Source organism: Acipenser ruthenus, chromosome 10, assembly GCF_902713425.1.
Source record: "Acipenser ruthenus chromosome 10, fAciRut3.2 maternal haplotype, whole genome shotgun sequence".
NCBI classification, from domain to species: Eukaryota; Metazoa; Chordata; class Actinopteri; order Acipenseriformes; family Acipenseridae; genus Acipenser; species Acipenser ruthenus.
In genome coordinates, this window is record NC_081198.1 from 38,481,175 (window position 1) to 38,507,444 (window position 26,270).

A 26,270-nucleotide genomic window follows, 5' to 3' on the forward strand; every position below is an offset into this window, starting at 1 on the left:
ATAATAATAATTTGAAATACTTTTCTATTTTCTTTTAAAAGCTGCCACCAAATGGTGGGATTGTTAAAAAGGGAGAAAAGGGAGACCGGGTAAGGAATATATATTTACAACTGTTATATATAAAACAAACCCCTTTCCCAGCGGTTGATGTGGGTGTTAAATACAGGATGACTCCAACTTTTATTAAAGTGTATGAAGTGAACTACATTATGAAGATGAATCAATCATGCTTTATTAACACACAATTCAGACCAGCACAATAAACAAGATCCCGTTTGCAACAAAAGAAACAGGAACCACCAAACACATAAACATTCAAGACCACACAGGTCTCTAAATCAGAACTACAGTAAGTAACTGTTTTCTTGTCATATTTTGATAAATAAAACTCAGATATTCAGGGACCTTTAAATTATGGAATACAAAATACTTTAGAAAAAGAGACTGGAAATCTAAATTCATCCATCTCTAAATTAATGGGTGATTTGTTGTCTACTTGTGTAGTTCTTCTATGGGAGACAGCCAGTAGTCTAAAACATTCCTACTGAGAATCTGTGTTTGGGGATTCTAAGACAATATGATTACGCACTTCATTGTTGTTTTTTGTATAGGGTTTACCTGGCATTCCTGGAAAGAATGGTCAGCCAGGACTTCCTGGTCCTCCTGGATCACCTGGATTTTGTCCAGATTGCAGGGATCCCAACACCATTGGGGGGGGGGTGAGTATTGTTATTATTACTTTTATGGCTTCCAATCAGTTGAATAGGTATATATAATGTTTTTGTTTTTTTTATTTATTTTTCTAGCACACCCTCCGTCCAGTGTATGATGTTAAATCTGATGGAAAGTCTGTTGTCGGTATTCATGGCCTACCGGGACCACGTGTAAGATATGTCTTGTTACATACAAGAAAATAATTGATTTTATTTTCCTTTTTCATTTTTTATTTCATGATTTCAAATTTCTTGTCAATTCTAGGGTCCTCCGGGTCCAGCTGGCCAAAATGGTAAACCTGGTGCCCCTGTAAGTACTGGATACAATATCTCTATAGTTGTCCTTTACACTTACTCCATAAGTAAGTAAGCAAGCTTCATAACACACATTCAAATCATAGAAGTCATCAGCACTTAGGAAAGCAACAGGAATCCGTAGAGTAAATTGGATTCCATTGAAGCGTATCTCTTTCAGGGATTGAAGCGTATCTCTTTCAGGGATTGAAGTGTATCTTTCAGGGACTGAAGCGTATCTCTTTCAGGGACTGAAGCGTATCTCTTTCAGGGATTGAAGTGTATCTTTCAGGGACTGAAGCGTATCTCTTTCAAGGATTGAAGTGTATCTTTCAGGGACTGAAGCGTATCTCTTTCAGGGATTGAAGTGTATCTTTCAGGGACTGAAGCGTATCTCTTTCAAGGATTGAAGTGTATCTTTCAGGGATTGAAGTGTATCTTTCAGGGATTGAAGCATATCTCTTTCAGGCGTTGAAGCATATCTCTTTCAGGCGTTGAAGCATATCTCTTTCAGGCGTTGAAGCATATCTCTTTCAGGCGTTGAAGCGTATCTCTTTCAAGGATTAAAGCACATCTCTTTCAGGGATTGAAGCGTATGCCTTTCAGGGATTGAAGCATATATCTTTCAGGGATTGAAGTGTATCTCTTTCAAGGATTGAATAATTAGTATGCTAATGACTTTAGTTCACCAAATTGCATAGCAGCAATTAACATCCCTGTTGAAACCTCAAAGATACACAAAAACAATAAAACATTGACAAATGGAGCAACATCTGGGGTGAATCGGAAACAAATGTCCCCAGAAAATAGGGACCAAGGGTGGCTATTATAAACTGGTATCAAGCCAAGCTTCTGTGTTAGAAAAAAAAACATCTTGTAGATTAACTTTCCTTTCTTGTGCCAATACAGGGTTCACATGGGTATCCAGGACCTCCTGGTGAGGCTGGACAGCAAGGAGCGAGTGTAAGTACTTGTGTTTATCGGTTTGTGTTTCATACACACCACAGAAGTGTAATTGCCATTTTTTCTAGATTTAGTAATGTCTGTCTGTTCCTAGTGTTACAAATTGTTTGATGTAAATACATTTAATCAAATGGTGTTTGTAATTTTGGCAGCGGGCTAAACAGTATTGTCCTTTAACACAGGCCTGAATTAAATCGAAGTGTATGGGACTTTGTGTGTAATTAAGTGATTTTAAAAATGTAAAATGTATTGTTGTAAATGTATTGTTTTTGTAGGGACCACCTGGTCCTCCAGGACCCGTAGGCTCAATGGGCCCTTCTGGAAAAGATGTAAGTACACAAACTTGTTACTCATGAAAAAAAGAAACCGTAATATAAAAATACACACTCTTATCTAGATTCAGGCATCACTTAAACTATAACAGTGTGTTAGTGCTGTTAGAACTTCTCTGTACTGGATGAGACATAATAATTCATAGCATGTTTAAGTTCTAAAAGCAGTTGTAGAATAATTTAACCCCATAAACAGAGTGACATGCAGACACATATCTTGTATACATATCTGAACAGCAGAGCCTGTACATTAAGTAACAACAATAATACCAGCTGTTAATGATCTGATAGACGACACTCAATAGTGCTGACTGTAATTATAACTTTCGTCTAATTTTATTTTTATTTTGTGTGCTCTCTTATTTGTGGGTATTTAGCACTCCTTACTGAAACTATCATACATTAAACTACTGTATTGCCTTTATCTTCTCATTAGGGTGAACCCGGCAGGCCTGGCAGACATGGTGATCGGGGACCCGCAGGATTGCCGGTAATATGACTGTGAAAAACATGACTTCTGAACTCAGGTTATACATTCTAACCTGTCTAAATGACTAAAAGGGTCGGTTTGATCAACCTATACTTTATGAACAGCGGCGGGATAATCCACAGCTGGATCTTGTAAGATCGCATCAACCTCCTGTGTTAGAGGGTTACCCATGGCCACGGATTGGTGGTTGATCCAATCTAGGGAGATATGTCAGTGCTTTAACAGTGATAAAGACCAGTATGCACAATTCTATATAAATCCATGCTGCTTGTAGTATTCTACAAAACCTGTTTCTTCGTGTTTGTTTAGTTGTAACAGAATATTATAACAAGCACAGGTGCACAACAATGTACTGTATCATAACCAGGGATCCTAGTTTTCCTGCAATAAAAAATTCTCAGATAAAAAAATCAATTAAAAAAATCTGCGTTATTTCGCAATTTTATAAAAAAAAAAAAAAGACTATAATTGAGTATCCCCCCCGTCACATTATAAGATACGCAAACAGCACTATTGAATAACAGTTAACACAGTAAGTATGTATTGGTACACTTTTAAATTCTAAGGAAGTTACAAGCTCACCAGAGTGCCATCAATCAATAATATAAACAAACTTACCATTTTACTTTAAAGATTACAAATACTTCTGTGTAGTAATAGTAAAAATAAAAAAATAGTATTCATATTAGTTTAGCTCCAAGTTAGTCTTTGTCATCTGGTTCACAATTACCAAACTCATTAATCCAATCTTTATGGGTGATTTCTATAGTTTTCGGCACTGGATACTGAAGTAAACTGCAGCTACGTTTCAGCATGAATGTGACAGTGTGCCTTGTTCAACCTTGATCTCTGTACACCAGAACCAGTTTTATGAAGAGCAAGTATGTTTGCCAGAATTTAAAGAAAAATTGTCTGTGTTGATGATTATATTTATATATGATAAGTGTATTGATTTGGTTATCAAACAAACAAAAAAGACCTTGGATGATGGGACTCTAACTTGGAATTCACTATTGGATCAACAGGTGTTGTGGCATATAAATACTGTAACATCAAGCTGTTTTTGTTTTTCTAGGGTATGATGGGACCTACTGGATTGCCTGGCATCCCTGGCATGAAGGGTCACAGAGTAAGTAAAATGTCTTTGTTTATTATATACTTAGGACTACTGAATTGATCTTACACAGTGCCAGATCATGATTTCAATCTTTTGAATTAGGACCTTGTTTGGATATTTACAAATCTTACAGTAACATCTGAGTAACATTATCTGTGTTGCTTCTTCTAGGGTTTTGATGGACGTGATGGGAGTAAAGGTGATTCTGGTGCTGCTGGAGCAAAGGTATATTGAGTGTATTGATTGGCCTTAACACTCATTCTGCTAATGTTTTCTCTCTTAGTGCTGCTAAAAAGGAACTTTGAACATCTGTCAATTTGTTTTCACATCAACACAACACTGTTTATATACAGTGCACACACTGTATACTGTGCTCAGAAGTATCTACACTATAGGTCCAAACTGAAAACAAGGATTCTTTGGTGGCCAAAGTGAAAACAGCACAGGTGGATGAGTTGGTTTAGTGACATAAAAGCATCATTTGGTCACTTTTGGTTCACCCTATTTCCCTTACTCACTTTCTCTCCTGGTACTCCCTTCCCCCTAGTCTTTATAGCTGTCCCTTATCACAAAAAAAGGTCATTTTTGTATTGGTTTTCAGAATGATACAACTATTCAAAAGCTGCTGACATAAGGTACTTGCATCCTATTCACACTAAGTAATGTGTGATCATTAGGTTTTGAAAATGCGATTATGAATGAAGGGTGTGAATCACGTGGTTTCAATGCAAGCTCATAGCACATTATTTAGGTAGTGTGAATTGGGTATGATGAAGGATTTAACAAATAATTGCTAAGTGAAATTAAGTGATAATTGGCAAAGCAGTGCTAATGAGTATTCTTCTTGAATGTAGTTTTAATAATGTTAAGGAAACACACAGGACAAATGTGTATATTTATGATTAATATGATACCAATAGTATCACATGACAATGTCCTTCTTTAATATTTAAAGGGGGAAGCTGGCATCCCAGGGGATAATGGGCAACCAGGACCAGCGGTAAGTGTTAAATTAAGTTATTTATCTTTACTTTTACCTGGATATAACATTTTTTAAGCACTCAGAGAGTTTGTTACTCACACTTGATACTATGTATATGTTGAAACAATATACCAGTAAGTCGATTATTATAAGCTGTTGACGAAAATGGATGGTATACATTATTGTACAGTACATATTATATTATCACAGTACTATTGTACTACCGCTATACATAAGCAGCCCTTGGTATGAATACTTTACTGCTAGGATGATGTGGTTAATATTATCTATATTGTGTTTTTTAATTGTATTCTAAAACTCTTTGTCTATAGGGTCATCGAGGATCTCCTGGAGAGAGGGGACGCAATGGACTGCAAGGACCTGCAGTAAGTAATATATTAGCCATCTTTTCAACAGCAAGTAACTATATTGCTGAAGAAAACAAATAATAATACTATTAATATTAATACAATAATGAACTCGTTTTAAAGTGTTATTTATAAACATATTTAACAGTATATGGGTTTACCAAAGACCTGTTTACTCTCGTAAACATTGTCTTTCCTAGGCTGTGATGTGATAATGGCCTGTCGTTTTTACAGGAATGCTTCTTCCTAAACCTCTTCATAGCACGGCATTGTTGAAAAAGTTAAAACCTTTGTTAAAGTGACATTAATTATATAAAGAAAACAAGTTTAATTTACACTGTGGGATGTTTTTGAGCAACAAGAACTTCTGGTATTGAAAGAGCTTTCATTCATGTTTGTTTATAGGGTTCTCGTGGAAATGATGGAGCTCCTGGATCTCCTGGATCACCAGTAAATATGTTAATTAAACTCGAAGACTCTGTGTTTACTGTCTTGTAAAAACAAAATATTGTGTACATGTGGATAGTTTAAGGAGAATGTCATAGTCTCACAGAATATGATCTCTGGGAATGTATTAATACCTTTAACAGTATAAATGCAGTGTAATGTCCAAAACAATGTCATTTTTACCAATACATTATACTAGATCATATAGATAGAATATAAAAAATGCAGCACATAAATACTACACTATAAAACAGAAGAAACCTTTTTACATAATTTTGTATCATTTGATCATGTCCTAGATTTCCAAGCATTGAAAATACAGTAGCAATCAAAAATGACATTGAATAAAGTGCCTATGGCTTTCATTTATATGGGGCGTAACCCTAATTAATTTTATTTAGTTTTTTATGTCGTATAACATATACTTTTTATTTGACTTTATTTAGGGTGCCCCTGGTCCCCCTGGTACCGCTGGATTCCCTGGTGGGCCAGGTCCTAAGGTATGTAAATGCAAGACCCCTTCATATTTGTATTACACTAGAGACACATATTTGTGTTTACATATTCTAACAATGATAAACAATGTGGGATAATGGCAATAGATCACTCGTGTGTTAATACTGGTAAGTGCAGTGAGTTTTTCTATCTATTATTTTGCTTTTTCTTATAACTTGCCCTGCAGGGTGAAAGTGGCTCCCCTGGTACTCGTGGCAATGACGGTACCCCTGGAGCAAGAGGCGAGCCTGGGCCACAAGGCCATTCTGGTGCTGCAGGGTCTCCTGTAAGTAAATGGCTCTGTTATTACAATGTATATAAAACAGGAATTGGCGCTGTGTTATTAACTCTCCAATTCTGTTTACCAGGGGAGTCCTGGCAAGGATGGCTCAGCTGGTCCAAAAGGCGGAATTGTAAGTATCTTTTTTTTTACTTTGAAATGTGACCTAAGTATCCTTTTTTGACACTTATTTTAAATACTAAATATAAATGTAGAATAATGTATTATGAATGGTTAAGGGCCTCTTTTATATCATATTACTTTACTTCATCTTTGTGAAGATGATATAGAAGGTAATGTAAAAAATATTCATACACTTTGAGAGGTTTAAATAAAATTCCATCAAGGTTCTTGCATGACGAGTTTAAAAAAACATAGTTTCTTACAGCAAGGGTAGGCAACCCTGGTACTGGAGTGCCACAATCCTGCAGGTTTTGTAGGTATCTCTTAACCGTCAATTGCTAAATACCTGGAACACATGGAAATTCTAACCAATTAAGCCAATCATTAAATCAATTAATTTATTAAGGGGCTTGGGTAAAACAAAAAACAGTCTTACAGTATAGAGTGCTTCCCATTCTTATTCTCTCCGCTTCTGCATCAAAGTGCTGCATTGCTGCTTGAAATGTAAACTTTATATGTTTTTATTCCAGCAAATTGCACTAGAAGTTGCACTAAAGCTAATGGGGGGAGATATTTCATTGGGAAAAATGAGAATTTCATTTTCATGAAGACAGTAAAACTGACTATTTTAAGGGATGTTAAATAATCTATTTTAATGAGTTACCTGATTCTGTTTAGCCAGCTATATAGCTTGGTTCCACAAAATGGTTACCATTGGCTTAGAGCCACAGGAGGTGTAAAACAGTAGGCCTACAGTAGCGTTTCACTGACTTGTTATAATGGGGTTGTGGATAAACAATATTTGACCGTTTTTATTTGAATTATGTAAACAATGTTAAAACTGTTTTTTTTTGTTTAAAAAAAAAAAAAAAGATAAACCAAGTATTATGGAAAACATTGGCAAAACATATTTTTAAGGTTAAAATTGTTTAATTTTAATTAATGTAAAATACATTTCTGTATCCCACGACAGTACTGAGGAAGTTGGGGATGAAATCCATTGTATATTAAGAAAATTATATTATTTGTTTTTCTTGAAATCATTTTAGGGTCCAGCTGGTATGCCTGGAGCTCCTGGGATGCCCGGAGGATCTGGCCAACCTGGTCCACCTGGCTCAAACGGCGCACCTGGACTAAAAGGACCCGCGGTACGACTATGTTCCTTGTGTTAAACTTCACTGTAGTTCTTTAGGAAGTGTTACCTGTGATCTGGTACCCAGTCTGTTTTTTAGCATGACCACATGTACTTCAACTCTAGTGGCATCATACATTGTAGTCTTCTACCTATAACTGGTACTGAGAAAATTGTACTAAATACAATGTTTTACATGAATGTGAGAGTTTCCCATGCTATTGTCATGGCATTTTTTAGTGCTAAATTTCAACCTGAGAAACTGAATTTTCATGCAATATGTAAACCTCACCAATGTGTTCCACAAATGTCCTAATCATGTCATATTTATTTATTATTTGTATAGGGTGAACCCGGCAAAGCTGGTGGAAAAGGAGAAACAGGTCCTAGGGGAGAAGCAGTATGTTTCTAAACATTTTTTAAATATATTTTTTGAAAAGGTGTGCATCCATCCTTTTAACCATTTGTTGAGCTGAGACCCATATAACAGACATATTCTTTTTCCTAGGGTATCGCTGGTGCTCCAGGTCCTGCTGGACCACCTGGATTAGATGGCTCGAAAGGTCAACCTGGTGAGCCAGGTGCAAATGGCCTTCCTGGTTCTCCTGGAGAGAGAGTAAGATGCCTCACTTTGTTTATTTAATTTACATAAAAACAAACGCAACTGTATTGTTTCGTAAAACTATGCAGTATTTAGACTAGAAACAATGTTTGTTTGTTTTTTTGGCTGGAGCTAATGCTTTGTTTCCATCCACAAACTCGAACCAGTTTTCATTAAACTAGTGGTAGTAGTGGGGAACAGTTTATGTAACGGATGTTGTCTGATATCCCTCAGGAAAATGCACAAATAATTTTTCTAGCTAGATTATTCTATTCGCATGCCTTTTTCAACTTTTTGCCACTATCTTCTTTTCTTTTGGAATTGGAATTGGAATACTGTGTGAATGTACCTGACGTTTATACATAAGCTTCAAGTTCAAGTTTGTGGACGTTGTTTATCACTTTGATAGAAGCTGTGATCTGGACTACAGAACCGGTGTAGTGTTAGAAAGTGGTACATCATCAATGTTTAGGGCTGTATTAGAAGGTTCAAAGGTTCGTTCGCTAGCCAGGAATTCAAAGATTGTTTTAAACCTTCGAAGGTTCGTCAGACGCCATTCACGCACTGTGTTGTTTTTTTTTTCTGTTAACAAAACGTTTGACAATGTGTGAATACTATAAATCATACATTAAATGTCACTCAAATGCAAAATTCGATATTTTAATTTGTATAATGCATATTACTTTAACAAAAGTTGCTGTATTAAAATCCAACCAAATCATAGCAACTCTATATGGCGCCGCTGCCGTGTATGGAGCAGGGTATATGCCAAACCACTGGGAAGTACCTATAGCAGTTGTAGTGTTTCAGTAAAATATGCACTGAATACCTAGTGTACAAGACAAGTGCTATGGTAGAATATACGCTAACACTAATAATTCTGGGGATTTTTTTTGTTAAATGCCCAGGCGACCAAAAAGTTGAATGCAAACTGTGCAAGCGACTGTTGATGTATCATGTATCATGTAAATAAACAACATGTATTTTTATTTTTATTTAAATTATAAAAAAACATGATTACTGTTCTATATAATGTATTTTGAAACTACATATGAATGTTTTATTAATAGGATTTTCAATCAAATATAAACCGGCTCTTTTGTACAGCGGTATCAGTGCTATGCTTTAGTGCGGGTTCCGGGTTCGTGCCCGCCTTCCGTCTGTGTGTGGATTGCCTCGCCCTGTGTGATGCGCCTGCCTGCGTTAACCGAGATCGCTACATTGGTGTCAGTAGTGGGGTGCAGGTACCCTGGCACACACTTGTTGGACTGTAGCCTGGTGAGCAAGTCCGAGGCGGCAGGGGAGAGTATAACGTGCATGGGGGAAAGCAGTAGCAGGGCTGGTAGGTGACGTAATCACTCACAAAGACATAAGCCCGATATACGCTTCTTGCAAAGGAGCTGGCTCTTTTGTACAGCGGTATCGGTGCTATGCTTTAGTGCGAGAGGTTTCGCGCCCGCCCTCCATCTGTGTGTGGATTGCCTCGCCCTGTGTGATGCGCCTGCCTGCGTTAACCGAGATCGCTACAATACATTACACACAGGTCCCTAACAAGAAGCTTTAAAAGGGTGATTATAATTTATATGATTTTCATTCATTTTTCTTTTCAGTAAACTCAAAATTATGTTCTATTGTTTTCAGTGCACACAAATAAATTATATTCCAGAGATACAGGGAGCTCAGCAAAATCAAATTTACGTATTTTTCAAGAATGGAGTTTTAGAAATTTATTTCTACAGTGCTTAAAAAACTTAGAACATAGTTTATAGTAGTAAAGATAAAGGCTTCTTAAAAGCCAAATAATTGCTTACTTGTTCACCATGCTGACATTATTTATTCCTTATAAAAATGAATGCAAAAGAAAAAAAAAAAAACTTGGTCTGCGATGGTTGCAGTTGGATTTGTGTGGGGGTGTCTTTACGCTACAACCTATCTTGCTTCTAAATTTCTTGTTCTTACTATGATTGGCTGCAAAGACAACAATGATAACCAGTGATTGGAAAATGTTTTGTTGGGTGGGATTTTATTGTGCAGTGTCTTAGTACCTGTAATATTACATGCGTAATAGAAAATATCCGAGTCACGGAGCCTGGATGTTCGAGTCTAGTCCAAGTCTTTTGCAGTCGTGACTCGAGTCTGATTTAAACAAAAAAAAGTTTCCTCTGATAGTTTAGTCCATCATCTTATCTCTGTTTACTTGTTTATATATTTATTTAATCATTTAATAATTGGATCATGTATTTATTTATGTATTTTCCTGTTGCTAGGGTAATCCTGGTTTCCATGGTCCAGCTGGAGCCAATGGTCTTCCAGGTGATAAGGTAAATTATAACTTTATTTATTTATGCTTTTTTTTTTTTTTTGCAAGTCGCCAGGTTCTAGATAAGGAATTTGTCTTATACATTATTAATTATTAACAAATGCCAAGCTGGCAACAGAACATCTAATAATGTATTCCTTCATTGCTCAGGGTCCTGTAGGAGAGCGTGGTCCAGCAGGGCCTGCTGGCCAGAGGGGAAGCCCTGGTGAACCTGGAAGTAATGGCACCCCTGGCCCTTCCGGAATGAGAGTATGTATGGATTCAAATTCAAGTTACATTAGATGCGGATAGTACAGCCAAACCTATATTCAAATCAAATGCAAATACAAAATATGTCTTTGTTATCACTTTGTCATTATTCATAAATACATGATGTCTTTTTTGTTAGGGGTTGACAGGAAGTCCTGGTAGTCCTGGTTCTAATGGCAGTCCTGGACCACAAGTAAGCTGACACCAACCATTTTATACACCAACCCTTTTTTTCTGTTATTGTGAAATGTACACATTCTCTTATGAAAAGGGTTTTGCCCTTTAACTGATTCTAAAAGAACTGAATTGCTACTGTAATTATCCGTCCCCTGTAATGCTGTTTTCTAAATGCTCTCTTCACTCTAAACTGACCACTGTGTTTTAATGACAGGGTCCTCCTGGCGAATCTGGGCAAAGCGGTCCCCCTGGCAACACAGGACCTAGAGGTTCACCTGGTGTGATGGGTTTCCCTGGTCCTAAGGGTAATGAAGTGAGTACATTGTATATGTTATTTGTTTTGCACATTTACTGAGTGTTATTTTTAGTAGATTATCCTGATAAGACAAAAATCCCTAGATTGTTTAAGTCTGAGAAAGAGTTTTAATTTTCCAATATAAACAGAAGAAGAAATATGTAATCTGAAAAATAATCAGTATTTAAAAGCTGGCAATTCCCTGTATTATTTTCACAAGTAAAATGTACTCTTAGATATCTGGACTCTTTATATCTGTTTATATGCATAGACTTTTAGTGTTACCATTTCTAATCACAATTTGTAACTGTTAATGGTATAATTAATAACATAATGTTATATGACAACTTATAATAAACAAAAGTGCTAGGTGTTATTTGTGAAAACTCTAGAAGTATGAAGTGTAATTTAATTTTCAGAGATTATTTATGTGTCGGGTTTGCTGTTTTGTCTATTTTGTAATGATGTGAAACGTCCAATGTGTGTTTCGTTGTCAGGGTGCTTCTGGTAAGAATGGTGACACAGGCCCCCCAGGTGGACGTGGACCAGCAGTGAGTACATCTCTTACTGGGTGTAATAACTTCTATTTGTGTGTGTGTTTTTAAACTTAGTATACATTCTACTTGTGTCGTCTAAAAGGGTGAAAATGGAAAAAATGGTGAACGTGGTCCCCAAGGTCCACCTGGCAGTGCTGTAAGTGTAAATTCAAACTATTTACATTTTAAAATAATTCTTTAATAACCCACTCAATCCTTTGTGGTGTTTTATGTGATTTGTGTAAAATGTTTTAATAAATACAAGTACATTTTGATTAATAGATGAAGTTACTATTTAATTTCACTACTCAATATATTTTTGGAGTATATAGCTATGTTGTTTTTTTATCACAGTGTACTTATGCATTGTAAAATTTAGTGTACATAATAGAATCTACTTTTGAGGAGGGCAGAACTTAGTTCAATATGTACCTGTTAACAGCAAATGTAGTCATATGTACATCTAAACTTTTTAATACCCTTATCCAAACAAATACACTTACGTGGGAATGTGCTATCAAGAATTCATGCTTTATAAAACAGCATGGATATAAGTAGTTACACTGTAGTTTGTATGTCACTAACTGTGTAATTACAATCAAATGTCAATATAATTACTATATATTTCTATTTTCCTAATACCATGAATCCTGATAGTTATTAAGTGAAATGAGGATCACCACTAAACATTACTGAATTTTGATTCTGTTCAGGGACCCCCTGGTGAAAGAGGAGCACAAGGGCCTTCAGGCCCTCCTGGCTTCCAGGTATGATAATACTGTGTATTTACTGTATACTATATATTGTATCTTGTCATGATTATGAAAAAAAAAAAAGGTTTTATATAAATTATATTAAATTATAAATTAGTGTTTGGGCAAACATTAAGAGTAAGTAGCGGGGTAATATAAGTAAATCTCTGTAATATAACTTAAATGTTTCAGGATTGATACAGTATAAAAAGTTACCAGCTGCATTATATTCCTTCAGTAAGACAAAGCATCAATTCTTTCAAATGAATATAATAATTAACTTGTTGCCTGTATTGTTTTTAAAACATGTTAATAATTAATGTACTGTAGCATTGTATATCTGTGGAGTGGAACAAGTGTTAATTTTAATATCCCCCCCCCCCCACCCCCCCCAATCATTAGGGTCTTTCTGGTGCCCCTGGCCCACCAGGAGAGAATGGCAAACCTGGTGAAGCGGTAAGTTTATCTTGATCAAAAAACAGCCCTCATACAGTATGTTATGTATACAGATACTTGTTTTTAAAAGACACCTTCATTGAGCCAGTCTATTAGAGAAAACCTTGACCTTAATTGACCACAATTCACAGTAATAACTCATCAGTTCTGGAAAGAAGGAATACCAATGTGATTCATGAATTCAGAAGAAACTTATATTGCCTCAATATATATCATACAAATAAAATGTTGGAAAAGAAAAAAAGATTGTTCGGCCCATGCAACAACAATCAACATCTGCCCGGAAAAAAGTACTGCATTATTTCACATACCGGTACAGTAAGTTTGTATTACTGAATGCCGCATTCACATACCATGTATCTGTTATAGCAGTACAGTATATATATATATATATATATATATATATATATATATATATATATATATATATAATGTAAGGGTTTGTGTGTCATTCATTTGGAATGTTATTATAAGATGTGCATTCCACTGGACACGAGTACCGTGCATTATGCCTGATAGTAATATGGTTGTGTGTGTGTGTGTAATTGTAGGGACCCAGTGGTGAAAATGGTGTTCCTGGGGGCCCGGGTGCAAAGGTAAGATTGTAACTGTTTTTTATTTTGTATGGAAGAATACAGATGAGCATTCATTCATGATACAAGTACAGTATAAACACTGAGGTCCAATGTCGTTTGTAACAATTTGTATATCTAACCTAATTTACAGTAATGCTCTGACATGGGTAATTATTTTGTTGAATTAAACTGTCAGCTGTTTACCCAAAATGTATGTTTGTGTGTCTGTGTGTATTTATTTATTTATTTATTTATTTATTTATTTATTTATGTTATTCTTGCTTAATACTGCATTCATATAAAACTTGTCTCTATACTGTCAATCATGCTTTGTCATTTTAGGGGGAAACTGGTGTTCCAGGACAGCGTGGTGCACCAGGCTTGCCAGGTCCACAGGGAGCAAGAGGCAACCCAGGCCCAGCTGGTCAAGATGGAGGCAAGGTGTGTGAACCGTATTAGCATTACCTGTTGAAAGTCTCAATATTTTTGGAAGCAGGTGTTTGGATCTGTGGCCATCCTTTAGAGATATATTCATTGTAATTTAAAAACATGATACAAAAAGAGAGGAGAATTTTCTAAAGCATCTAATATTTGCACCTTGTGCACTTAAGCCTAGGACACACATGAGTGACGCGGCACCGCTTGTGGGGCAATACCGCTTTGCTTGGTGGACACACATCAACGTTTTTGAAGCGGCGATAAAAAAAAGAGACAGCCCACCACCTCCCAGCACTGTACAACAACCCCAAAAATGTATCTCATTCTTGAACTTTTACTGCTTGAACCCAGAGTGAACGACCCTGTCCATCTCCAGAAATTTTTATCAAGATGTCAGAATGTTATAAGTTCCCATATCGGAATGCTACTCAGAAATATTTCCCTTTTATTTACCTAAGGATATGTATGTAAAATATGATATTTATTTTGGGATACAATGTGAAAGCCTTTTCTACAAAGAAACAGCTATTATATATCCAGCATTGCACTTAACAAGACTAGACTGTGGTACTCCTATACAATGTAGTTATACATTGTATAGGAGGTGCTATTATTAACATACTTGCCAACATTTGGAAACTGTTTAGCTGGACACCCGCCCCCTGGGGGGAGGGGGGTGGGTGGGTGGGGGTTGCCGCTCCCCACTAGCGGTGCCGTGCTGCACATGTGTATCCTAGGCTTTAGGCGTCTGTTGGCTTCTATTTGTTTTAATGTATGGAGGGGAAGGGTAGACCTCATTAACATTTTTACATGTGTATGTACATGTCTAAAATTAGCAGTTTAGATGTCAAAAGTTACTCCTGCTTCAAGTCAGTGTAACTAACACCCAATTCAATAAAACACGAATAGTTGCCTCCAACTCCCCCAAGTAGGCATAATTGTAAATTTATTACTAGAAGTGGTTGCCATATGAGCTGCTCGAAGAAGAGCTAGAAGTAGAAGAGCTAGGTCTTATAGTGAAAGGATCTACCATCACCGGCTGATATTTCTGAGTTTACCAGAAGATGAAATCGTCAGACGTTTTCGTCTCAATAAGCAAGCAATTTCAGAGGATGATCGGGTTCATCTGTGACATAAGTCAGTCTTCCATCTCCAAAATAGTGACCAAGGTCACTGATGCCTTAGTCAGGAGACAGGTAAATATATCCGTTTTCCTGCAATACCACAGCAACTACACAAAATGAAGCAACGATTTTATGACATGCACAATTTCCAAACATCGTGGGTAGTGTAGATTGCATACATATTGCATTATGTGCCCCAACCAAACGGTAATGCTTATATAAATCGTAAACATTTCCATTTAATTAATGTTCAGGAGGTGTGTGATGCAAATCTACAGATCACAGACATCGTTGCAAAATATCCAGGATCATGCCCCTTTTTTTTTTTTTTTATAAATATTATATCAATGCGTCAATTGACTTAGGATTTCATTCAGAATGTGTGGTGATGATATTGTTTACATTGGAGAACAATAGATTAAAGTTATGGATTAAAAACAATTATATTTGTGTTGGTAAATAAACTCCTATCCTTTTAATACCAATATCCCTCCAAATTAGCAATAATATTATACTATACTGATAAAAAAGTTGAGATATTTAAAACGAAAAAGTCTTATTTTTTGTTATTAAAGTCTAAATAAAATATATAAATGGTGTATAGCAGACCTTCTAGTCTCAGTAACTCATAGCCTACACATTCAGCCTAGGTTCAGGCCATTTTCATTCACTAGAAATAAAACCTGACAGAACCAGAAAGTCGCGCAAGTCTAAATAATGTATTGACACATCAGCAAGGTTCAATCATCATTCAAGTTACAATTGTAGTGGTCATGTAATGCTTAGTATGTATGAGACTCCAAATACACAGTTCCTATCACACATAAAACTGAACCTAGCTGTATAGTGTTGCAATCCTATCAGGCGATAACATAGAAACCCTGGCCAGCATAGCGGAGCCTTAGCTACAGGTTTGATTTATTTCATTGTCCAGCAACTAAGCAATTCTAACCCTGATCTTTATATGCTCTTTGCAATGTAAACAAACTGGACCATATATTGCGGTTTCCCCTTTCATGTGTAGCAGGAGGGGAGATCTCGCTTTGATATTTAAAATGTCTCTCTGCCTGGGTCCTCTCCCCACCCAATGACTTATGTTGTTTTGTCTAAACTCGATTTTAGTTTGCCCTTTTGTTATGTCTGAGGTGAAGGCTTCTATCTTTAGTACTAAGAGAGGCGCACTCATAAAACAGGGATATCACAATTGCCCTGCAGAGACACCTCAAGTTTGTAACAGCAGTTAGCTGTATATGATTTAATATTCATTTGAGCAAATGTGTGTTTTATAACGTGTATGCAACTTAAATTTATCAATGTATAGCGCAAATGCAACTTATAAATTACACTCACGGCACGATCTTTCTGTCAATGTGGGGTTTTTGACTTTTTGATGGTTTCTTTATATATCCCTGTGTTCTAAAATCGGTAACAGGTGCATATGTCTAGACATCTATATTTAGACAAATGCATCACTTCCTGTCCATTTGCATATGTTATAATACTCTGGAGTCTAAATCCAATTGTAACCTTATGGAGGGTTTTAGACATGTGTGTACTCAAGTAGCACACTTGCACATCCAGAAACATCAACTTACAATAGTCACTGTTGAACATCGTGACTCTAATAAGCCTGTTTAAGAAAACGTGTAATTCTAGATGTCTGACAAATTTAGTCACCTTTGAAAATATACCACATTAAGATGGGTATTATAAACTTTTGCCTTTTTTTTGTTTATAATCAGTTATAACGGATATAGTCTGTCTGCAAGTCTGTTTGGCTTTCTATGTCTGTCAGTCTGTCTGTCTTTTATATGTCTGTCTTACCATGTGTATGGGGCTGCTTTGCTTTTGTGATACAGTTATTATACACTTGCGATTTTTTTATTTTTTTTTGCTATTGTTTATAATCACTTACCTAAGCTTAAGTGTTACTACAATTTTGTGTCATGTAAAAATGCTTCTTATAAAGCATTAGTTAAAAGTTTTATAAGCCTGTATTGCTGTAGTTGTGTTATCATTAATAATAGGTTGTTGTTGTTTTTAACAATCTTTATCACACAGTCATAAATGTAAAACAATTGATTATAACAAATCCTTAAGCTAGTGTTGAGTAGAATCAGTAGATTACATTTTCAATGTTTTCTTTCTTTTTAGGGTCCTGCAGGCCCCCCTGGCCTTCCTGGCGGTGTTGGCCCTAGTGGTTTACAAGGAATGCCCGGTGAGAGAGGCGGTACAGGAAACCCTGGACCCAAAGGTGAAAAGGTATGCAGTGGTTCATTTATTCAAGGGATACATTTTTAAAAAGAGATGTCCTTTACCTGGACCCTGTTTTTCTAGTAAGTGGACCCCTTCTAAATATTACCCAAAGTATGTTTCTGTAAGACATAGGAACAGTAACACATTTTTACTTCTATCCTATTACTATTTTAAGACCAGGGGTGAAATTCCAATAAAGCCTGGACAAATGTAATTCTCAATTAAGTCAATAGCCTTAAAACATGTAGTCAAATTATTTTTTGCCTGTATATATTTAAACTCTATAGGTACAGTATATTGTGTTTGTTTGTCCTCTCTTCTCATTTGTATATCATCCAAATAACAGGGAGAACCTGGAAAACTGGGCCCCGATGGTATCCCTGGAAAGGATGGGTCGAGAGTAAGTGTTAAACTTTTTTATTTTAAAACATCCATGAGTAAAACACCCATGCTGGTTCAATTAGCCGAGTGTAACAAGTTTACTTTCCACAAATGTACCTGATGGATTCTATAGATAGATCATTTTTAAACTTGAATACACTGTGAATGCACCTGTATGCATAGAGAACAGATAAGAAGTGAAGTGGTCATGTATTGTTGGAGTATTGAAGGTTTTTATAGTGGAATAAGTGAGCTGATCCAATAGCAGTTAAAATCTTAAAATTGACTAACCCAATGTTATGTTTTTAAGAATACACCATGTACTGCAAATGTGTGAAATTAATGAAAAATACATTTGTTCAAGGTAGAATAGCAATACATGCAGTACATGCAATACCATATATTGTTTAATATGCTTCTTTTGTTATGTTTGTAACAGGGTCCAATTGGTGCTATTGGCCCTCCTGGTCCAACTGGTGCTGGGGGTGACAAGGTAGGAATAACAATGAGATATGCCATGTAAGAAAAAAGATACAAAGTTATTAACCTTAAAACTGTTAATAACAGATATCATTTTGGAAACCTATAGAAAACAAATTGTAGTCAACTTTCCGTTAGTAACTCTTTTTTTTCATTTAAGCATTTTTTTTCAGACAACAAGCCTAGAGTCCATTGATTTCATGTACGATGTGTGTTTGTTTTTTTAATCACAGGGTGAAGCTGGCCCTGCTGGTGGTCCTGGCCGTGTTGGTGCTCGTGGTAGTCCTGTAAGTCGTAAACCCATTTCACTTTAAGGTCAAAGAGCAGTACTACTGTCATAACTCCTCAGGGAACTGTCTAAAAAAGGGTCAGTAGAGACAGGTTTATATCAAGATTATTTAACATGTAAATATATTGCATGTATATACACTATGTATAACATGCGTGACTAAGCAGTCTTGGGTTATGTCCCTGGTGTAATGTGCAACTTTTGTATAACACAGGCGCCTGTATGCTACCCTACTGTATCAATCACCATAATATGCATATAGGATTGTGGCATGTAGTAGGCTATAAGGTAATAATGGAACTCCCTATTCAATAAACCCTGAGACCAGATGTCAAGGACATTATTTAAAAAAGGACAGGTTAGCAATGGGACAGGTTCTGATCAAATACGGTACACGGGTGTAATGGACACCTTGTATAGAACCATTGTTCATTTTGTATTGATCTATTTATTTTTCTGTAGGGAGAGCGAGGAGAAACAGGTCCACATGGTCCTGCCGGTTTCCCAGGAGCACCTGTAAGTGCACATTTTATTAAGTTAATTTCATTGTAACAGTGTTAAATCATTTCGATAAAGGGATTCCCTTACTATTTGACTTTCAGAATGCAGCTGAATGTCCTACTTAGTTATTTATTGAAAGGCACTATTATATACATAGCAATATTTTGGGTAACAATAACATATAGAGCAATCCAAACTAAAAGATTGGGTTTCTGATAATGATTTGGTTACTTAAGCAATCATATTGGAAGTGGAAGAGATTTCGGTAAGCTTCTTTTTAAATTGCAGTACAGGTAATTACATTGTAGGGACTAAGTAAGTTATATGTATTACTATTGTACTAACATGTAATAGTTTTTAAGTAACACAACATGATATATACGTATGTAGTACTTAATGTGCATTAGTATATGACCTAGAACTAATTTCATCAATGTTACTGTAATACATTTTGTTGTTTACATAGTTATTTGTGTGTAATGTGTAATTTATGTTACTTAAAATTAAGCATTACCACAAATTCTGTTTAAAATAGGCCACTCCCCTTCCTGAAATTGTGATTAATAATACATGTTTTAGTTCCACTAATAACAATTGATTTACAAATGAACTACCACAGAACTTCCCACAATCTTCTGTCAATACTGTACATGTTGAATTCAAATGAAGGAAAATTTAATTCATGATCTCTAATACTGTAGTACATCCAACTCTAAGTACATCCAATGTTTTTGGATTAATCATGATAGTTTTGCCCTTGTCCATAAACTGATCTTCTTTCAAAACAGGGTCAGCTTGGTGAACCTGGTAGCAAAGGAGAGAGAGGCCCAAGAGGTGAAAGGGGAGAGCATGGTGCCCCGGGAGGGTCAGGTCCACCTGGTGCCCCTGGCCCAGTGGTAAGCTGATGCATGTGTTTGGTTTTTCTCAGTTATTTCTACATAAATTACTCTGAAATCCTACATGTCTCTTCTGTAGCTGGACATACTATTTCTAGTACACATATGATTTTTACTGTTGTAGCTATTCTTTAAATTACTGCATATGGTACATTAAACATGTTAGCATCGAGGCAATAATAACCAGTTTTAGTTTGACATGAAAATACCCTGCTGTAGTGTCATGACTATGTTTTTGACCTTTTTAGGGTCTGCCTGGTCCTTCTGGAGAAAAAGGAGGCAGTGGTCCGCCTGGTCCACCTGTGAGTATTTTCAAGTTGTTTGCATGGTCTGCTTTTAAAGACTTTAATGTCCATTAAGTCAGTGAGACCAGCAGATACAATTAGTAAGCGTGCCTTCTCCAAATTTAGTTCTGTTAAATCTTATGCATTTCTAGTTTAAAGGATAACAAACTATGAATTTGATTGGTGTTTCATATGTTCATTATATATATATATATATATATATATATATATATATATATATATATATATAAAGTGATTTGTACAATTAAAGAATAATCTTTCCTTCATAGGGAGCATCTGGTTTCCCTGGTGAACGTGGTCAACCTGGTCCCCCTGGGGTAAATGTAAGTAATACATAAACAGTTGAATTGTATATTGTAACATGGTATTACTATTTCCTTAAATGAAGTGGTAGTACTTATCTTAATTACACTGTTATTACACAGATTGATGTGTATGTTACTACAGGCATTCACTATGTAGTTAGTAATTAGATGCATTTATGTCAAGTGTGGTGAGGTTGGATTTAAATAAAGTTTCATGACAGAGGAAATGACGACAATACCAACCCATACTCTTTTATAAATGTATTGTTTTATTTGCAGGGTAATTCAGGCCCCACTGGCCCACCAGGTGCTGTTGGTAAAACTGGTCCCCCTGGTGCTCCTGGTAACAGTGGCCCCTCTGGCAGTCCTGGTAGCCCTGGACCTAAAGGTGAAGCCGGCCCTCCTGGAGAGAGAGGTGCCCAGGGAATGGAAGGAAAGCAAGTAAGCAACAGCATCTTCCTTTATCAGTTTTCTTGAAGTCCAGGTCACACTTTGAAAATATACTGTATACAGTACATATAAGTAGGATATGTCATCTCTGGTATATCTTAACACACATGTTCTTCAAACTAAACTTGAGGTGTTTTTTTTTTTTTATTTGGTCATCAATCTTTACATGGGGTGAATGTGTTCTACATACATTATGGTATTTATTTCTGAAGGATCATGAGATAACATATTTTCTTCTTTTCCTCACAGGGTGGTCCGGGTCCAGTTGGAGTATCTGGTTCAAATGGTCAGAGAGGTTTGGTGGGATTGCCTGGTACAATGGGAAGGCCAGGTGCTGTAGGAGTTCGAGGCCCTCCAGTAAGTGCTCTTCATTAAAAAGACAACTGAGAAACTGTTGAGAAACCTGTTGAACAGGTATGATGGAGAGATGGGTGGATACTGTAGATTTCCTGCTCCGTATCAGTTACTGTAGTCTACCATTTTATTGCACTCCATGCTTACCCTTTGGATGAAAATACCATATGCAGTATTATCATGGAGGTATTTGTGTATTTTTCATTCACAATTTTTATGGATATTTTGTTTGTTCTTGAAAAAGACTAAAGCGATGTGTTTTTGTTACAGGGAGAGGAAGGAAAACCTGGCCCTGCTGGGAATCCTGGTGAGCGAGGTCCACCCGGGCCACCAGGTCCTTCAGGTATGAGTGGCCTTCCAGGAGAATCTGGTAAAGATGTAAGTATTATTATTTAAAGCACTGATCCAGAAGTGGATTATTCATTGTATAATCATGTAAAGTTAAATGTGTCAGCATTCCAAAATGTTCCTTAAAAATCATTTTTGCATTAAAATCTCATCGCAAACAAACAAACAAACAAACAAGCAAACAAAAAAACCAACAATGGCGCTGAGTTATTCCTGTTTTAATGTCTTAATCAAATTAAAACCATTACATAGAACCATCTGTGGGTTTAGCTTCACTACAGCAGGTTTATTAGCAAAGCAATTTGTGACAAAAAGAAAAAAATATCATAAACTCAAAACTTTCTTTACCTATGTAAATATCACTTATCTTCTGTGAATACCACGTTAACACATAGAATATTATGGGTAATGTGGCAATGTGTCCCGCCCCTGTGTGCATTTCTGTGTTATATGTTGCGTGTGGTGTGTTAATGTTGGTGTTTAGAGATGGCTGCACAGGATTTTAATGGGTGTGTGCAGCACGAGTTATTTAAAATGTATAATTGTATTTAGGCACGAGGATTGCACATCACTTCACATGCATTTAAAATATTTAATATGTGAGCACGAGGTTGCACATAATTAATTCACGTGCTGGGATTCAAGTGAATAATTAATTAGTAATTGAATCCCGGCACAACAGTATATATAGATGCACGTTTCATTCACTCGGGGTTGGGTGTTCGGTGAGTAGTGAACGGGAGAGAGAGGAGGAGAAATATAAAAGATTAACAATTGCTATCGCGTGCTGGAAGGACCAGCACGATACTTGTTTGTTTATTTTTACTGACCGTGTTTTAATAAACCCTGTGTCTGTGTGTCTTGTGTGTCTATCCGTCCACCGTTTGTTAAGTGTTAGTACGTTTTGTTTGTCTATTTATTTTGGCATAAAGTGCCGTGTCCTGTCTTCTGTTTTTTCTGTTCAAAACCTTTTGTTTGTTTATTAAACGCACTGAGCACAACCATTGCGTCTCAGTTACACACAGTACATCTGTCTCTGTGATTCTTTCTGGTCTGAAGTCCTCCCTGCAGATAGCCTGTCACAGTAATTAAAAAAAAAAAAAACTATAAGGCTTAAAGGATCATTTATATGCTATCTATTCTTTTTTAGCATTGCAAGATATTTTTGAACTTATACTGTAAGTAGTGAGCTTCTTTTGTTCAATGATCTTAACATATTTCTTTGTTGTCCATATGTAGGGCAGCCCTGGTGCAGATGGCTCACCCGGGCGAGATGGCATTCCAGGTCCTAAGGTAACACAGCTACTGTATTATCAACCATGTTAACAGCTACCATTATCATTGCCTTTAAGGTTTAAGCTTTTGTTTTCTACTCATTGCATTATATGGGTATGCATGGGTATGGTTTAAACTGGACAAGTGGAAACAAATACAAACCTTATTTTCACAGGGAGATCGAGGTGCAGATGGTAATTCAGGAACTAATGGTGCTCCAGGACATCCAGGGCCTCCAGGCCAACCTGGCCAGGCTGGGAAGAACGGTGAACGAGGAGAAATGGTCTGTGGACTCTTATAGATAAGACTATATAAGGCTTCAGTGTGACTGCTTAGAAAATTCTAATACATAATAATGATAACAAGCTATACAGTGGTCATGTGAATTTTACCAAAAGCAAATAAATATTTGTTTTAAAACCAATATTAGCAATATAAAGAAACAACCTCAAGAGTTAGCACCATCTGATCAGATTGTTTTTGCTTTGCAATACACCATTGTGCACCAGATATGATAAAGGGTAAAGGGTAAAGGGTACAGGTAAATAGGGTGTGCAACATGACATCATGGCTTTCTTATCTTTTCCTTGGCTCTATAATAATGAATATCTATTATCTTCTTGTAGGGAGCAACTGGTCCAGCTGGACCATCTGGTCCTGCGGGACCTGCTGGCCGTCCAGTAAGTTATCCAAGACACACCTTATGAGAATGCAGAAATTACTTTTGTGAAGGGCTTGTGAACCCTTGTCTTATTGTGCATCATCCTATCTATTATCAGGGCACACCGGGTTCTCGTGGAGACAAGGGTGAGGCTGGCTCAGCTGGTGAGAGAGGCATCAAAGGTCATCGGGGGTTCCCTGGTTCTCCAGGAATGCCAGGGCCATCTGTAAGTATTTCATCCTTAACTTTAAGACTTTAAAACACTTTATTATAGTTTTGTTTTTAGTACCTCCAATAAGTCTGCACAGTTAATAAAGCTACAGAGCAGTCTTAAACAGCAACATATTTTCTATCTCTGACTGTCAGAATTGTCACTGTTGCACATTAATGAAATGCTCTATTCTATTGGGTCGTCTTTTTTTTTTTCAAGAGGCAAAATTACAACTTGATCAGAAGCTGACATTTTAATCATGGAGCTAACAATTGCTTTTCTGCAATGATAAAACAAATAGAAGCATATATGGAAGATATAAAAAAATTCTGGTGGTTCAAAAAGGGGTGTGCCGATTCATCAATTCACGCGGTGAACCGTGATTTAAATAAAGTAATTTTGTCATAAACATAAACACAAGCATACATTAATTCGTGGCTACACCGATAATTTTAGATTATTTATTAGCATGTACTCTAGCAGCCTCACCTACCAATCACTGTGTTCAGGGTGTTTTTGTCAAGTCCGTCGTCAGTGGAGCGAAACTGAAGCTGTGTGGAGAAGGTTATTAATGTTGATAATCTCATCAGGGCGAAGGCGAAATTTGACCTGCTCTGCCCGGTTTAAAATCCAGTGTGGACTCGCCTCATGTTCTTGATAGGAGTCACGCTGTGTGTAAAATGTGTAAGGCTTGAATTTGCAGAGCTCCAAACTGGGACTAAAATGGTTGCAAATGCGACGCACTGGCTAGACGCACTGGCACCTGTAACACAAAAATGCTGCATCTCTCTTAAAAGCATGTGTCAATATTTATGAATGCGCTATGATTTTGGTCTGTATGATGGGAAATAAACTGTTTTAATAAACTGTGTGGGAAGGACGGTAAGAAATACACTAATAATAATAATAATAACAATTTCATTGAATACAAATGCTTGTAAGCGCAGATAGATGCTGGATTAACACCAGCAGAATACAGTAACCCCAGTTCAACAGTTGCGACGGTGACCAAATGTGTTCGAGTTTTGTGTAAACATTTAGTATTTAATATCGTAAATAGCAGAACCAACTCAGTGCAATTGAAACTTATTTTTACTGAAAAATAAACTGAAACATGTAATCATAAGAGCTGTCTGTGTTACATGCTGTCAGATCAGGACTTCACTGACACTGCGCATGGGAGCTGCAGCATGCTACAACTGTACACAATTAGAGGTGCCGTCATCAATTCTAGACACAGCACTTGCAAAATATTTAAAATATAAACATGCTGAGATTAACCACTCAGCAGAATGTGGCAACAAACAAGTGAGTACAGGCATTAAGTTTCTGTTTTAGTATCACTTTAGTGTCTTAACAAGTTGTTGTATTTTAAGCAGTTGAATATGGTAGCAAATAACTTGTTCCTGGTGGCACCCAGCAATTGAATTTGGCAGCCAATTTTATTTTTTGGCCTGGAGCCATTGGCTGCTAAGGCAAAAACTTTGTCTGGAGCCCTGATTTGTAATTTTGTTTTAAAGAAATGTATTTGAAAGAATAAACAGGTAAAAAAAGCAAAACAGGCCGTGAAGCTTATTTGACCAAAAGTGCTTTACCAGTGTTATTGCAAACACATGCATAAGCAAATGAGACAATAGTGTGATTTTAATGTTTCATACTTAATTTACTGTATCATGATAGGTAGTGTATAATGACCCTCATATCATGTATCATATCGTGAAGACACTGCCAATACCCAGCCCTAGTAGTTAAAGTACTGCAGCAGATAATGAAGTACTGTAGGACTCCAAAACCAGGGAGGCAGCACTTCACACCAAATCTGGAATAGGGTTGAGAGACAGGGTCTGGATAGATAAAGTGATCACTTGGTGATGAAATAAGGCATTCCTTTTTGTCCACACATGTCATAATCATTTGTACAAACTGGTGTTCTAAAAGACACACACATATTGTTAAGGTGCATTGAGAGTTGCTGTTTAGGCCATTTCGATTCAGGTATTTTTAAAGGTACATGAATAATGATCTTGTTCCATCTTTTTTCCCAGGGTAATAACGGAGAGCCTGGTTCTCCTGGAAGCCCTGGTTCTATCGGTTCAATTGTAAGTACAAATTCAATTACATTAAAAAGTGTTATTTCTTTAACACAAGTTTTGAATGTTTATTTACACGTGATATCTCTGTTAAGATAATCTAAAAAGATACAGCAGTTGTTTAGCATTTGCACAGCAATTTCCTTTAACAACCCAAAAGCTAATTCTGCTCTTTTCACCACACACATCTCTTAAAGGAGCATATCGTA

At 36.5% G+C, this 26,270-nt stretch overlaps 1 protein-coding gene across 2 annotated transcripts in view; it reads left to right on the plus strand.

Moving 5' to 3' along the window:
- The window catches only part of LOC117403677 (collagen alpha-1(III) chain-like), a 44,032-nt gene that overhangs the window by 15,053 nt on the left and 2,709 nt on the right, over nt 1-26,270 (plus strand). The window contains exons 3-46 of one of the 2 annotated variants that reach the window (XM_034005969.3): nt 42-89; nt 612-719; nt 807-884; nt 979-1,023; nt 1,917-1,970; nt 2,246-2,299; nt 2,739-2,792; nt 3,868-3,921; nt 4,081-4,134; nt 4,865-4,909; nt 5,224-5,277; nt 5,665-5,709; nt 6,153-6,206; nt 6,389-6,487; nt 6,570-6,614; nt 7,654-7,752; nt 8,083-8,136; nt 8,245-8,352; nt 10,605-10,658; nt 10,808-10,906; nt 11,046-11,099; nt 11,298-11,396; nt 11,876-11,929; nt 12,018-12,071; nt 12,628-12,681; nt 13,069-13,122; nt 13,674-13,718; nt 14,040-14,138; nt 17,414-17,521; nt 17,862-17,915; nt 18,336-18,389; nt 18,610-18,663; nt 19,128-19,181; nt 19,955-20,062; nt 20,311-20,364; nt 20,637-20,690; nt 20,952-21,113; nt 21,372-21,479; nt 21,747-21,854; nt 23,064-23,117; nt 23,275-23,382; nt 23,726-23,779; nt 23,879-23,986; nt 26,017-26,070. In XM_034005969.3, the coding sequence (XP_033861860.3) occupies nt 42-89; nt 612-719; nt 807-884; nt 979-1,023; nt 1,917-1,970; nt 2,246-2,299; nt 2,739-2,792; nt 3,868-3,921; nt 4,081-4,134; nt 4,865-4,909; nt 5,224-5,277; nt 5,665-5,709; nt 6,153-6,206; nt 6,389-6,487; nt 6,570-6,614; nt 7,654-7,752; nt 8,083-8,136; nt 8,245-8,352; nt 10,605-10,658; nt 10,808-10,906; nt 11,046-11,099; nt 11,298-11,396; nt 11,876-11,929; nt 12,018-12,071; nt 12,628-12,681; nt 13,069-13,122; nt 13,674-13,718; nt 14,040-14,138; nt 17,414-17,521; nt 17,862-17,915; nt 18,336-18,389; nt 18,610-18,663; nt 19,128-19,181; nt 19,955-20,062; nt 20,311-20,364; nt 20,637-20,690; nt 20,952-21,113; nt 21,372-21,479; nt 21,747-21,854; nt 23,064-23,117; nt 23,275-23,382; nt 23,726-23,779; nt 23,879-23,986; nt 26,017-26,070 (3,114 nt within the window). The remainder of the gene's footprint in view (nt 1-41; nt 90-611; nt 720-806; nt 885-978; nt 1,024-1,916; nt 1,971-2,245; nt 2,300-2,738; nt 2,793-3,867; nt 3,922-4,080; nt 4,135-4,864; nt 4,910-5,223; nt 5,278-5,664; nt 5,710-6,152; nt 6,207-6,388; nt 6,488-6,569; nt 6,615-7,653; nt 7,753-8,082; nt 8,137-8,244; nt 8,353-10,604; nt 10,659-10,807; nt 10,907-11,045; nt 11,100-11,297; nt 11,397-11,875; nt 11,930-12,017; nt 12,072-12,627; nt 12,682-13,068; nt 13,123-13,673; nt 13,719-14,039; nt 14,139-17,413; nt 17,522-17,861; nt 17,916-18,335; nt 18,390-18,609; nt 18,664-19,127; nt 19,182-19,954; nt 20,063-20,310; nt 20,365-20,636; nt 20,691-20,951; nt 21,114-21,371; nt 21,480-21,746; nt 21,855-23,063; nt 23,118-23,274; nt 23,383-23,725; nt 23,780-23,878; nt 23,987-26,016; nt 26,071-26,270) is intronic. The other variant, XM_059032190.1, reaches the window with a different exon arrangement.